The sequence below is a fragment of the Cetorhinus maximus genome, chromosome 19 (genome assembly GCF_964194155.1).
Source record: "Cetorhinus maximus chromosome 19, sCetMax3.hap1.1, whole genome shotgun sequence".
Classification (NCBI taxonomy): Eukaryota; Metazoa; Chordata; class Chondrichthyes; order Lamniformes; family Cetorhinidae; genus Cetorhinus; species Cetorhinus maximus.
The window spans coordinates 76,967,031-76,981,310 of NC_135897.1; the positions used below are offsets into that span (position 1 = coordinate 76,967,031).

Genomic DNA, 14,280 nt, shown 5'->3' on the forward strand with positions numbered 1-14,280 from the left:
GGGGGGGGGGGGTGATGGGGAGTAAACGCACTGTATTTAACTGGTTATCTGTGGCACCATCTGGACCAGCACTATTGTAAACCACAGGCTCTTCCAAATATCATGCTGACCTAGGCCAGTCAAATTTCATTCCTATTTGTTTAAAAGTAGAACCTATTATGATACTTCATTTTCAATGGAAAAACATAACTATGTTTAAATTGTTTTGCAACCTGTATGAATTTTTGTTGATGCATCTCACTTCTAATATCTCCCAGATGTTGGCATCTTGAGTTTTGCCTGGCCCATAAAACTTATGGGCCGGCACTTGAGCGTCTGAAGGTAATGTTTCAGTTCTGGCAAGTAGCACAATTATACACAGATTTTACAAATATGAAACAAGGCAGATCATTGTTTTAGAAGCATCACATTTTTTTTGGGGGGGGGGAAGCCTTGTTACTTCTCCAGCAATTACATGACACTGCAAACTGTGTGGAAATAAGCATTTAGGGAAAATAAAAGTGAGAGAGTTCACTGTATATTTTTCCTTCTCTCCATTGAATAAGTCCTGCAATTGCACAACACAAAAAGAAATCTTAGATGGAAATGACAGGCCTAAACCTGGGTCCATTGTGTATTCTAAGCTTACAGCAGCGAGCATATTATTCTCTTCAAATACTTACTTGTCCCAAGTGACAAATGTTGCTCTCTGCGTTGAAATACCAAGAGCAACCATCTGCTTCATGTGCAATCCGGAAACTGAAAGCACAAAATACAAGGATCATTTTATCCAGTGCATGAACAATGCCAGTAGGATAGCAGAGCAAGCCAAAACTTTAAAATAAAAGCAAAATACTTTCGATACTGGAGATCTGAAATAAAAACAGAAAGCGCTGGAAAAACCATCTGTGGAGAAAGAAACAGGGTTAGCATTTCGAGTCCAGTATGACTCTTCTTCAGAACTGCATAACATGGGTTGGGCACAGTTCCAGCTAGTTTACCCCCTTTAACTGATGGTAAGAAATTTTGGCTGTGGGGGAAGAGAAAATGGCAACAATGAAATTGCACTTTGTACCAGGATTTTGGGCAGGGTCCTGGGTAGGACTAATCAGCAGCTGAAAGTTCTATCCAGGAAATTCAGTCCTTGGGTTTTTTTTGGGAGGCAAGGGTGACAAATTAAAACAGTTCCGGGCTACAGAGTGAAAACTAAAAAAAGAGAGAATCCTGTGAAGTCAAAGTATACCAGTTGGAAAGAGCCTTGAAATAAGTAACTCTTGAAATTCAACCCAAATAAGAATTGGTTTCAAAAGCAGTAAATAAAACCCAGAATCTCAAAGAGCTTAAGGCTCAGTTGCCAATATGAGTAGCTCACCAGTTAGAAAGGAAATGTGAGTAGCTCACCAGTTAGAAAGGAAATGCCCTGAGTATGCATTCCGTACCAGTGCAGCAACAATTTCAGCCTTGAAATTACAGTGTGGCATTAGCCTAAGTCATTCGTATGAAGCTCCTTTGTCCACTCTTTTCAACGGATACATTAATCCATTCAAATATCTGAACAAAGGAATTTCAAACAACCCCAGTTAACCAGTTGCATGTTAACATCATGGTTCATGATGTAATTTCGAGGCTTTAATTCAAAGCCAGTTTGAGATTATATGGCTGGAGGGTTAATTAAAAAAGGAAACGAATATCCTGTTTTCATATTTAAGGCATTTTTGAAATAGTTACACCCCTCCCTATCGCTGTAATCCCCTCCAGCTCCACAATCTCCTGAGATATTTGCACTCCTCTAATTCTGGCCTCTTAAAACGTCCCTGATTTTAAATTGTGCCACTATTGGTAGCCACACCTTCAGTGGCCTGGACCCTAAGCTCTAGAATTCCTTCCCTACAACTCTCTGCCACTCTATCTCACTTTCCACCTATAAGGCATTTCTTAAAACCTACCTCTTTGGGTCATCTGACATAATTTCTGACAATTAATGACAATGTGGCTCAGTCTCATACATTGTTTTATAACGCTCCTGTGAAGGGTCTTGGGATGTCTTACTATGTTAAAGAGGCTATATAAATAAAGGTTATTGCTGTCGTTATTAATCAAACATCAGTACAACTTCAACTTTTAACTTTCTTTCACCTCCCATTTCCAATTGTGCTTTTCCCCCCTTAAAAATATATTCTATTAACATGCCAACATTGCCACACTGCCTTGTGGAAATCGATTTGACTATCCAATAGGCATTTATTAAAACAAATCGCGATTCTTACAGGATTTGGCTTTCAAATACTTTCCAATCCCAAGGCAGAATAAATTTGCTTAAAACACACATACATTCACAATCTGAATGTTAGCAAGGTCAGGGGGCATGGACATAAACTGATAAAAGACAACTTCAGGATGTCATGAAATATTTTAAGCAAACTTGCTAAAAGGGAGTAATGCATCAAATTGTTTTCCAGGCTGGATAGCGGAAGGCACAAACTCTGGAGTAGCTCAAAACACAGACAGTAGGCAAACATTGGCTCTATATGGAAGGATAAAATGGATGAGCTAAATGGGTCCATTCATTTGTGAACTTTTCCACAATTTGGCAAGGCAACTGTTCCCAGGATTTATTTGCAGTTTCAAGTTATGAAACTTGAACTCCCTTCCTAACAGCACTGTGGTTGTTCCTACAAACACATGGACTGCAGTGGTTCAAGGCGCACCACCACCTTCTCAACAAGGGCAATTAGGGATGGGCAATAAATGATGGCTTAGCCAACGGCGCCCACACCCCATGCACAAATAAAACTTGTTCTCCAGTTAATCTAAAATGAAACTGAATATTGTGGTGGGAAATTCAAATGATGGGCTGAATTTTTGCAGAATGAGGCCAACTCCGGAGGCCTTTAAAAATGGCGGGGGGAACCAGATTCCGGGATTCCCACCCCAATTCCTGGCACCTGCAATTTTCACCAGCACAGGATAAGGGTGCAGGTAGCAAACCCACACCCTGCACTCCCAACCTGGCTAGTTCCATTGTGGGAATAGGCATCTCATACCCACTTCCCACTATTTTCACAGAACTAGGCCAGCTTCTCAAGGACCAGTGGTTTACAGTCCCTCAAATGAGAACCATTTGAAAGGTATGTTTAAAAAATCTTGCCCATGACCCCTCCATGCCACCTCACCCAGTATGCACTACGTACAGAACCAATGAGCCATTTATTAACAGTGGCAATTCTTGAAATGCTTATTTAAAACAAACACCTAGCATCCATAATGAGGCCATCTTTTTCTGTTGATAAAGTTACCAGATGTTCTCATTATGAATGGTCGGCTGAGCTCCAAGGCTCACTGATGGATTAGCTCAGCCGGGGCATGTTTAGATGGGCTGAGGTAGAGTGTTTTCTTCAATTGATTGACACCTTTATGCGATTACAATAAGTTATTCCTTCTTTGACCTGCTTTGGTTAATGTTTGAGTGTTTATTTGGACCAGGTTAAGAGGCATGAAGTGAGGTAATGTTTATATTATTGATACTATAATGGCTTGTCTGATTCACACTTTCATAAGGTTGTAAAAGCAGCAGTTTTGTTGCAAAGAGATTTGTGAATGGGAGTTTATCTTTAAGTGAGCATTTCAAGAATTACAACTGTTATTATATGGTTAATTAGTTCTGTACATAGTGCATACTGGATGAGTGGGCATGGGGGCATGAAGTAGGAATGGGGGGTAGGTGTAAGGGATGAGGGCTAGAGGGCCAAACAGCCTTTAATACAATTGGAACTAAGTCCCAGAGAACCGAAGCAGGCCTTTTAACCAGCCCGCTTCACCACTCCCCTGCCTCTGTGACATGCTTCCGGAGTTGTTGGGCCTGACTCACTCTTGCCCCTGCCTGCCCAGAATGAAAATATTACACACAAGAGCCACTTTCATGTAAGCGGGCATGTCCAGTCTGGAAATTTCCCAACTGGTACTTCTCGCCTCATTGGCGAGATTCCAGCCCAACACGCCTCTAATTTCAAACCAAATTTATTTTTTGGGTGGGGAACTGCCCTCACAGGGTGTGCTAGATTAAAATGAGAAAGGCAAAAAATTAGAAAACTTAAGCTACTGTAAGACCGGTTACAAGCAAACCATCCTGGAAGTTAAAAGGAAAATCTAATTAACAGCAATTTACGGCAAGTCAGGAGATTTGATAGAATATAAAGAACAGCAATGAATGACAAAAAGATAAATAAGGAGGGAAAAATTAGAGTATGAGAGAAAGTTACCTACTAATATAAAGATGGATAGTAAGAGTTTCTATAGATATTCAAATAAGAGAGTTAACAAAGCGAGCCTTGGTCCTATAGAGAGTGCGCCTGGGGAATTGGTAACAGGGGAGGGAGATGGTGGACGAATTAAACAGGTATTTTGCTTCGGTCTTCACTATAGAGGACACAAAGTAACATCCCAGAAACAGCTGTAAATCAGGAAATGGAAGGGAGGGAGGAACCTCGGGGAAAATTACAATCACCAGGGAAGAGGTATTGAGCAAATTATTGGGGCTGTGGGCTGACACATTCCCAGGTGGACTTCACCTTAAGGTCTTGAAAGAAGTGGCTAGTGAAATAGTTGATGCACTGGTTTTAATTTTCCTAAATTCCCTAGATTCGGGGAAGGTTCCATTAGATTAGAAAATATCAAATATAACTCCTTTATTCAAAAAGGGAGGGAGACAGGAAGCAGGAAACTATAAGCCAGTTAGCCTAATATCTGTCATAGGGAAAATGTTAGAAACTTATTAAAGATGTTATAGCAGGGAACTGAGAAAAATTCAAGGCAATCCGGCAGAATAAACATGGTTTTGTAAAAGGGAAATTATGTTTAACCAATTTGTTGGAATTCTTTCAAGGAGTCACATGCGCTGTGGATAAAGGGAAACTGAATGATGTACTATACTTCAATTTCCAGAAGGCATTTGATAAAGTGCCACATCAAAGGTTATTTCAGAAAATAAAAGCTCATGGTATAGGAGGTAACATATTGGCATGGAGAGAAAATTGGAAGCAGAGAGTTGGCATAAATGGGTGTTTTTCTGGTAGGCTGGATGTGGTAGTTGTGTGCCACAGGGATCAGTGCTGGGGCCTCAACTTTTTCAATTTATATAAATGACTTGGACAAAGGGACTGAAGGAATGGTGCCTAAGTTTGCTGATGACACAAAGATAGGTAGGAAAGTAAATTGCGAAGAGGATATAAGGAGGCTACAAAGTGACATATATAGGTTAAGTGAGTGGGCAAAGATATGGCAAATGGAGTATGTGGGCAAATGTGAAATTGTTCATTTTGGCAGGAAGAATAAAAAGGAAGCTCATTATCTAAATGGTGAGAAATTGCAGAGCTCTGAGATTCAGAGGGATCTGGGTGTCCTAGTGTATGAATCACAAAAGGTTAGTATGCAGGTACAGCAGGTAATTAGGAAAGCTAATAGAATGTTATCATTTATTGTGAGGGGAATTGATTACAAAAGTAGGGAGGTTATGCTTCAGTTATACACTGGTGAGATCACATCTGGAGTACTGTGTACAATACTGGTCTCCTTATTTAAAGAAAGATGTAAATGCGTTGGAAGCAGGTAAGAGAAGGTTTACTAGACTAATACCAGGAATGGGTGGGTTGTCTTATGAGGAAAGGCTGGACAGGTTAGGCTTGTATCCACTGGAATTTAGAAGAATAAGATGTGACCTAATTGAAACCTTTAAAGATCCTATGGGGATTTGGCAGGGTGGATGTGGAGAGGACGTGGGAGAATCTAGAACTAGGGGTCACTGTTTAGGGGTTGCTCATTTAAGACAGAGATGAGGAGAAATTTTCTCTCTGGAGGGTCGTGAGTCTTTGGAACTCTCTTGCTCAAAAAGCAGTGGAAGCAGAGCGAGATAGATTCTTGATTAACAAGGGAGTGAAAAGTTATGAGGGTAGGCAGGAATGTGGGGTTGTGGTTACATTCAGATCAGCCATGATCTTATTGAATGGCGGAGCAGGCTCGAGGGGCCGAGTGGCCTACTCCTGCTCCTAATTCATATGTTCGTATGCAAAGCACTTTAACTATGAAAGGGAGTCATTGAAACTAATCAGCATTATGTACTTGGTTGTAACTGAAGAACTTTGAGAACAGTATGACACAGTGTATTGTTAGATCAGATTGATACCAAACAAGTTTCACAATGTTTAGTGAACCAAACAGCCTCACAGCAAAGGCTGGTTACAGTGACAGGCGCCTTCCAGAAATGCTGTGGCAATCAGTTTCCACGAACCACAACTAGGGCTCAATGAGGACTGATCCACCTAAGGGAACTTAAACAGCCTGAACTAAAGTGGACTTGGACTGTACCATTAAAAACGATACATCAGCTTTGAGTGCACTATAAATTTAAACAATTTCTGATTACACAGACTAGGAACATAAAAGCTAGAGTAGGCCATTCGGCCCATCAAGTCTGCTTTGCCATTCAGTTAGATTATAGCTGATCATCTGCCTCAACGCCAATTTCCCATTCTATTTCCATATCCCTTGGTGCCATTAGTATCCAGAAATCTATTGAGCGTGTTCAATGACTGAGCTTCCACAGTCCTCTGAGGTAGAGAATTCCAAAGATTCACCACCCTCCGGCTGAAGAAATTGCTCCTCATCTCAATCTTAAATGGCCTGCCTCTTATTCTAGGACTGTGTCCCCTGGTTCTAGACTGACCAGCCTGGGGAAACATCCTATCTACATCTACCCCATCACGCCCTGTAAGAATTTTATAAGTTTCAATGAGATCACCTCTCATTCTTTAAAACTCCAGGAGTATACAGGCCCAGCTTCCTCAATCGCTCCTCATAAGACAATCCTGCCATTCCAGGGAATAGTCTAGTGAACCTCCGTTGCACTCCCTCTACGACAAGTGAAAGGGAGTTCAAGCACCCTCCAATCCCGCAGCGACTACAAGAGGCTCAAGCTTCTTTCACCAGTTTTATTCAAGCACGCAGGGGAGACTGTATCCATACAAGATGGGTATAAGCTCCCCAAATGGTTACATTTCCTTGAAGTTATACTTATCCCTTATCTTATCCTATTTGCATGCACCAATTTTGCATGCACCGATGATCAATGTCTCCACCTCATTTACACACACAATTAGTTTCGTCTATCCTATTATCTTCGAGACACTCGTACATGATCACATTATCCATTCCTAATCAATGTATACACATAGTCCTTGATTCTTATCTGGTCCAGACTATGGCTTGTGGTTTATCAAAAGCCACCTCTTTGTCCGTTGTATTTGGTTTTTAACTCTTTCACCTCCCCCTTCAGCAAATATATCCTTCCTTAGGTAAGGAGACCAAAACTGTACACAATACTCCAGGTGCGGTCTCACCAAGGCTCTATACAATTGCAGCAAGACATCTTTACTCCTATACTCAAATCCCCTTGCAATGAAGGCCAACATACTATTTGCCTTCCTAATATCTTGTTGCACCTGCATGCTAGTTTTTAGTGACTCATGAACAAGGACACCCAGGTCCCTTTGGACATCAATACTTCCCAACCTGTCACCATTTAAGAAATACTCCGCCTTTCTGTTTTTTCTACCAAAGTGGATAACTTCACACCTATTCACAATATATTCCAGCTGCCATGTTCTTATCCATCCACTTAGCCTGCCCAAGTCTCCTTGAAGGCTCCTTACAGCTAACGTTCCCATATAGTTTTATGTCATGAGCAAAATTGGAAATATTACATTTGGTCCTGACATCCAAATCATTTATATAAATTGCGAACAGCTATGGCCCCAGCACTGATCCTTGCGGCACCCCACTAATAACAACCTGCCATCCTGGGAATAACCCATTTGTTCCTACTCCCTGTTTTCTGTCAGTTAAGCAATTATTAATCCATAGCAGTATATTGCCCCCAATTCCTTATGATCTAATTTAGTTTATTAACTTCCTGTATGGGGCCTTTTCCTCTGGCTTATCACTTTTCCTGGCAACCTTATAAGCCACTTCCTTTGATCTAATGCAATCTTTAACTTCTTTTGCTAGCCACAGTTGTTTCATCCTTCCTGTTGGGTTTGTGTCTCTTCGAGGAATGTATATTGTTGTAGACCATGTAATACTTCTCTAATATTATCAATTGCCTGTCTACTGTCAAATCTTTTAATACATTTTCGCAATCCACCATAGTCAACTTGCCCCTCATACCTTCAATGTTTCCTTTGTTCAGATTTAAAACCCTAGTTTCAGAATGAACTAAATCACTTTCAAAGTTAATGTGAGATTCTATTATGGTCATTATTTCCTAAATGCTCCTGTACAGCAAGGTTATTAATTAGCCCTTTATCATAATACTAAATCTAAAATAGCCCAATCCGTAGTTGGTTCTTCAATGTGCTGCTCCAGAAACTCATCTTGTACACACTCCAGGAATTCATCCTCCACAGCATTAGTACTACATCAAGTTTGCCCAGTCTATATGTAAATTGAAGTTGCCCAATATCACTGTTTCACCCATGTTACATGCATATCAAATTTCCTGACTTATACCATGCCCAACGTTACCCCTATAGTTTGGTGGCCTATAAACAGCTTTCACCAATGGTTGCTGCCCCTTTCTGTTTCTTAGCTCCACCTAAACTGATTCTACATCTTGATTCTTCAGTCTAAGATTCCCCCCTCACTAATGTACTGATCTCGTCCCTTATTAACAGCGCTATCCCACCTCCTTTTCCTTTTTGCCTATCTTTCCTAAATGACGAATATCCTTCAATATTCAGTTTCCAGTTTTGGTCACCCTGTAACCATGTCTCTGTAGTGGCAATTAAATTATACCCATTTGCCTCTATTTGTGCCTTCAAATCATCTACCCTGTTGCACCCCTAACCTTGCCTTTTTAACAGTATTCCGCATTCTGATTCTATTTGATGCTTGCCTTCGCTTCATCTGGTTTCTAATTTCACTAACTACTTTTCTACTTCCTGTTATGAGTTTTGCTTCCAATCTGAGCTCCCCATGAGGTTCCTGTCCCCGTGTTGATCTATCTTAAACCCTCAACAGCACAGCAAATCTCCGTGTCAGGATATTAGTACCAGTCCTACTAAGGTGCAACCTATCCATCTTGTACAGTTCCCACCTGCCCCGAACGAGTCTCAATGCCTCATAAATCTGATGCCCTCCCTCCTACACCAGCCTCATGGTTAATTGCTCAATCCTCCCATTTCTATGCTCACTAGCACATGGCATTGGGAGAAACCCTGACAATTACTGCCGTTGAGGTCCTACTTTTTAAATTTCTTTCATAACCCCCTAAAAGCCCCAAGTCACTTGTTCTCTGAAGTTTTCAAGGAATTATAGTTAAGCTTCCTTCACATGGTGAGGTCCACACTTTACTCAGCCCATCAGGGTAATTGCCAGAGACAGACGCTTCTCTGCATGAAATAAAGGCAGTACAATATGGGAGAAGTCTCTGAAGCTTTTATGAAATCATCTATTCCTCATTCCACTTAAGCAAACGGAAACAGGAAATGATTGCATTGAATAAAGGTTGTGAAACTGTCATTTCTGAAAGTCTTTGTTACTTCCGTTACACTGCCCGACTGCACACCCATCTCAGCTCAAGTGGCGTTGAAACCCTCATTCATGCTTTCATTATCTCTAGACTCAACTATTCCAACACACTCCTGACCGGTCTCCCACATTCCATCCTCAATAAACTTTGTCATCCAATCCTCTGCTGACTGTGTCTTAACTCACAGCAAGCCCCTTTCATCAACCCTGTGTTCCTAACCTATATTGGCGCCCAGTCAATCAATGGCTTGATTTTAAAATTCTCATCCTTGTTTTCAGTCTCTCCATGGCCTCACCCAAAGAACAAAGAAAAGTACAGCACAGGAACAGGCCCTTCGGCCCTCCAAGCCTGCGCCGATCATATTGCCCGTCAAACTAAAACATTTTGCACTTCCGGGGTCCGTAACCCTCTATTCCCATCCTATTCATGTATTTGTCAAGCTGCCTTTTAAACACCACTATCGTACCTGCTTCCACCACCTCCTCTGGCAGCGAATTCCAGACACTCACTACCCTCTGTGTAAAAAACTTGCCTCGCACATCTCCTCTATAGTTTTCTCCTCTCACCTTAAATCTATGTCCCCTAGTAATTGACTCTTCCACCCTGGGAAAAATCTTCTCACTATCCACTCTGTCCATGCCACTTATAATTTTGTAAACTTCTATCAAGTCGCCCCTCAATCTCCGTCGCTCTAGTGAGAACAATCCGAGTTTCCCCATCCTTTCCTCATAGCCAATAACCTCTAGACCAGGCAGCATCCTGGTAAACCTCCTCTGCACCCTCTCCAACGCTTCCATATCCTTCTGGTAATGTGGCGACCAGAATTGCACGCAATATTCCAAGTGTGGCCTAACCAAGGTTCTATACAGCTGCAGCATGATTTCCCAGCTTTTATACTCAATATCCCTGCCAATGAAGGCAAGCATGCCATATGCCTTCCTGACTACCTTATCCAACTGCGTTGCCACTTTCAGTGACCTGTGGACCTGTACACCCAGATCCCTCTGCCCGTCGATACACCGAAGAGTTCTGCCATTTACAGGTATAATTCCTACCTGTTTTAGACCTTCCAAAATGCATTAGCTTGCATTTGTCCGGATTAAACTCCATCTGCCATTTCTCCGCCCAAGTCTCCAACCGATCTATATCCCGTTGTATCCTTTGACAATCCTCTTCACTATCTGCAACTCCTCCAACCTTAGTGTCATTTGCAAACTTACTAATTATCCCAGTTACATTTTCCTCCAAATCATTTACGTATACTACAAACAGCAAAGGTCCCAGCACTGATCCCTGCGGAACACCACTAGTCACAGCTCTCCATTCAGAAAAGCACCCTTCCACAGCTACCCTCTGTCTTCTATGACCAAGCCAATTCTGTATCCATCTTGCCAGCTCACCTCTGATCCCGTGCGACTTTACCTTCTGTACCAGTCTGCCATGAGGGCCCTTGTCAAAGGTCTCAAATATCTCTGTAATCTCCTCCAGCCCCATGACTCTACAAGATATATGCGCTCCTCTAATGTTGGCCTCTTGTGCATTCCAAATTATAATTGCTCCACCATTCATAGCTGAACCTTCAGTTACCTAGGACCCAAGCTCTGGAATTCCCTCCCTACACCTCTCCTCCTCTCTATCATGCTTTCCTCTTTTAAGACACTTCTTAAAACCTACCTCTTTGACCAAGCTTTTGGCCATCTGACCTAATAAATCCTTATGTGGCTCGGTGCCATACTTTGTTTAATAATCCTCCTTAGTGGTGCCTCGAGGTGAGTAATAGCTATATAAATATAAATTGTTGTCTTTGTAACTGAAGCATGAAATAGTATTGTGTGGTTACATTCTCTTATAGGTACATATAGACGACAATGAAACCGCTGTGGGGGGCTGGTTAGCTCTGTTGGTTAGATGGATAGCATGTGGTTCAGATTAATTCCACAGGTTCAACTCCCATTCTGGTTCAGGTAGACTTGGGACCTGCCTCTTTGCCCTGCCCCTTAGTGTGGTAGGCAATGGCAAACTATCACTTACAAAAACTGCCAAGGAAAACAGCTCAGGGTGAAGCATCAGCAGACAATGTAGGCAAGGACCTACCCTTGGGCAGTGCAAATGTGTCCTGAAGAATCAGGCATTGCATCTTCTTTTACCTTTGCAATTCACGACCAATATTCACAACAGGATCTCTTGAAAGTTCCTGCAATTTCAACTCACATTTCAGAGGAAGTTACAAATAATTTCTATCAGCTAGGTCTCACCAATGTGTAATCTATACTGGAGTAGGCTGTGTACTGAAGCTGAACCTGGAATCATAGCCAATGTTCCTCCACCTGGCCTTACCCAGATAAAGGATCACTGCCAGAGGCAGAAGCTTCTCTATAGGGAATAACAGCAGCACAGTCTCAAAGTCAATTTGGTTTTGCTATTGGGAGCTCAGAACAGAAAGCGGGTTGCTTATTTGCCTAGTCACACTGCGGGGCGTGAAACAGAAAATATTGCAAATAATATGCACCAAATCAGATTTTATTTTAAACTGAACCTCCAAAAGGAAACTTTCTCCTTACCTTCAACTGCTTCTTTCACAACAGCAACAAACTGTTCAAACATTGAGTCCGGATTCACCTCAACCCTTCCAGGTTTGGGATACAACATGTTTATCTGTTAGGAAAAATAAATGGCAACAGACAAGCTGAGGAAAGAAGTTTTTGAAGAATATTCTCACGTTATTGACTACTTCATGATCACAACATATCACCTGGCAGTGCAGACAACACGAGAATGGATTTCATAGGCATTCATCAAAAATTATAAAAGATTGTAAAAAAAAAAATAAACTATTCACTTTAACAAAGCAGTAAGTGTGATAAACAATTTATATAGATCAATCAGCTATTTTCCAATATTTGATGTCTTAATACCAGAAGTTGTTATAGGCTGGACATTTGGAATTAAGTAAGAATACATAGGGGCATTTGCACCAACTATAATGGTGTTCAAACCAGTCCGAGTCTGGGATCAGGGCCTGACCTGATGCTAGGACTAAATGGAAGACGACTTCCCAAGAAGTTCGTTTCATATGCTGCATTTCAGTCAGTTCAGGGTTTGACACCAATCTTCGACACAGATTTGATGTCATGCAGATCCACCAACATCAATGCTGGACCCTGGTCACCAAGTTGTTGGGGCTTATGATCTGGGTTGCCGAGTTGGTACAATAGACAGAGTAGGTCAGTAGACACTTCTTAGGTGGAACACATTCTGTTTATTTACAAAGGTATTCTGCAGCTACACTTGTGTGCTTTTAACTGAAGCCCTGTCTCTACAGTACAGACTCCAACTATAGACTGCTGAGGTAGTTAGTGCTACTCTTCTATTGGGTACTAAGATCACGTGATCTTCCATTATAACATTCTTATTAAATGCATATTACACATCAGATTACCACATCCCTCCCTCTTTACTCAAATACATTTTACAGTTACAATTACAATTTTCTCAAAATATCAAATTATTTACAAGTAATTTACAAATTCAGTCTTTTCTGGGGGTTTCCTTATGCATGTGGAAAATCTCAGCTCTACAGCTTCAGATGCTTTGTCAGGAACTTCCTTTTCTGGAGTTTTCTGAACTTCAGGTTCTTCAGTGGGCACCTGCAAATCTGTTTCCTCAACTCTTGTAGGTACAGCCAACTCTTTAGACATATCTGTACTCAACTAAGTTCTCTCAACAGGAAACATTGATCAGTAGTGAACACTGATGGAATCAGTTCTTGGTGATTTGTTTCACTCCTCTTTATAAAATCCACATGTTTCCGTATGACTCAGCTTTCCACCATCACATGGTAAGGAACTCACTGCACTTATTTCACCCGATAACCCATTTGGTCCTTCTCCAAAATTCTCCACATATACTGTCTCTCCTACAGGAAACCTCCTGTCACTACTACGCCAGTCATGTCTAGTTTTCTGACTTCCCTGACTCCTTTCCACCTTCCCACCCAAATTTGGCATTATTAAGCCCAACCTTGTCCTGAGGCAGTGTTACATCAATAATTCCTCAGGTGCTATAATCAAAAAGAAAAACGTGCTAGTTTGGTTGTTAAGAAATCTTCAACTAATTTCTTCATGCCAGCCTTGAATGATTGAACTGCCCTTTCGGCCAGTCCTTTTGAGGAAGGGTGGTATGGTGAAGTTTTTACATGAGAGATACCGTTGAGTCTGATAAACCGTTGAAACTCAGTACTCTTAAATGCCATGCTGTTATCAGATACAACCACTTCTGCTGGTCCGCAAACGGCAAAACTTTGATGTAGCTTCTCAATTGTAGCAGAAGACATTGATGACTTCACCCCCATACATGTCCATCCACTTTGAATGGGCATCAACAATAAGCAGAAACATTGTTTCCATGAAAAGGTCCCACATAGTCGATGTGTAATCGTATCCATGAGTTTCCTGGGTGTTAAGGAGCTGTTGAAGGTAACTTTTGCACTTGCTGACACTGCATACAATTCTTCACTAAGCTCTCTATTTCTCCATACATCCCAGGCCACCATAGGTAGCTGTGTGCTATGGTCTTCATTTGGGAAATTCCAAGATGTGCACTATCTAGTTCAATCAACAATGGCTTTCTTCCTTTTGGAGGAACAATCACTCATGTTGCCCACAATGAGATACCATCCTGGCTGGTAATTTCATGCCTTCTGTTAAAATACGGTTTCATTT

At 41.4% G+C, this 14,280-nt stretch overlaps 1 protein-coding gene across 2 annotated transcripts in view; it reads right to left on the reverse strand.

Moving 5' to 3' along the window:
• The window catches only part of gk5 (glycerol kinase 5), a 91,424-nt gene that overhangs the window by 61,396 nt on the left and 15,748 nt on the right, over positions 1-14,280 (reverse strand). For both annotated transcript variants that reach the window (XM_078564207.1, XM_078564208.1), the window contains 2 exons: positions 12,121-12,214; positions 663-738 (listed from right to left, as the gene is read on the reverse strand). In XM_078564207.1, the coding sequence (XP_078420333.1) occupies positions 663-738; positions 12,121-12,214 (170 nt within the window). The remainder of the gene's footprint in view (positions 1-662; positions 739-12,120; positions 12,215-14,280) is intronic.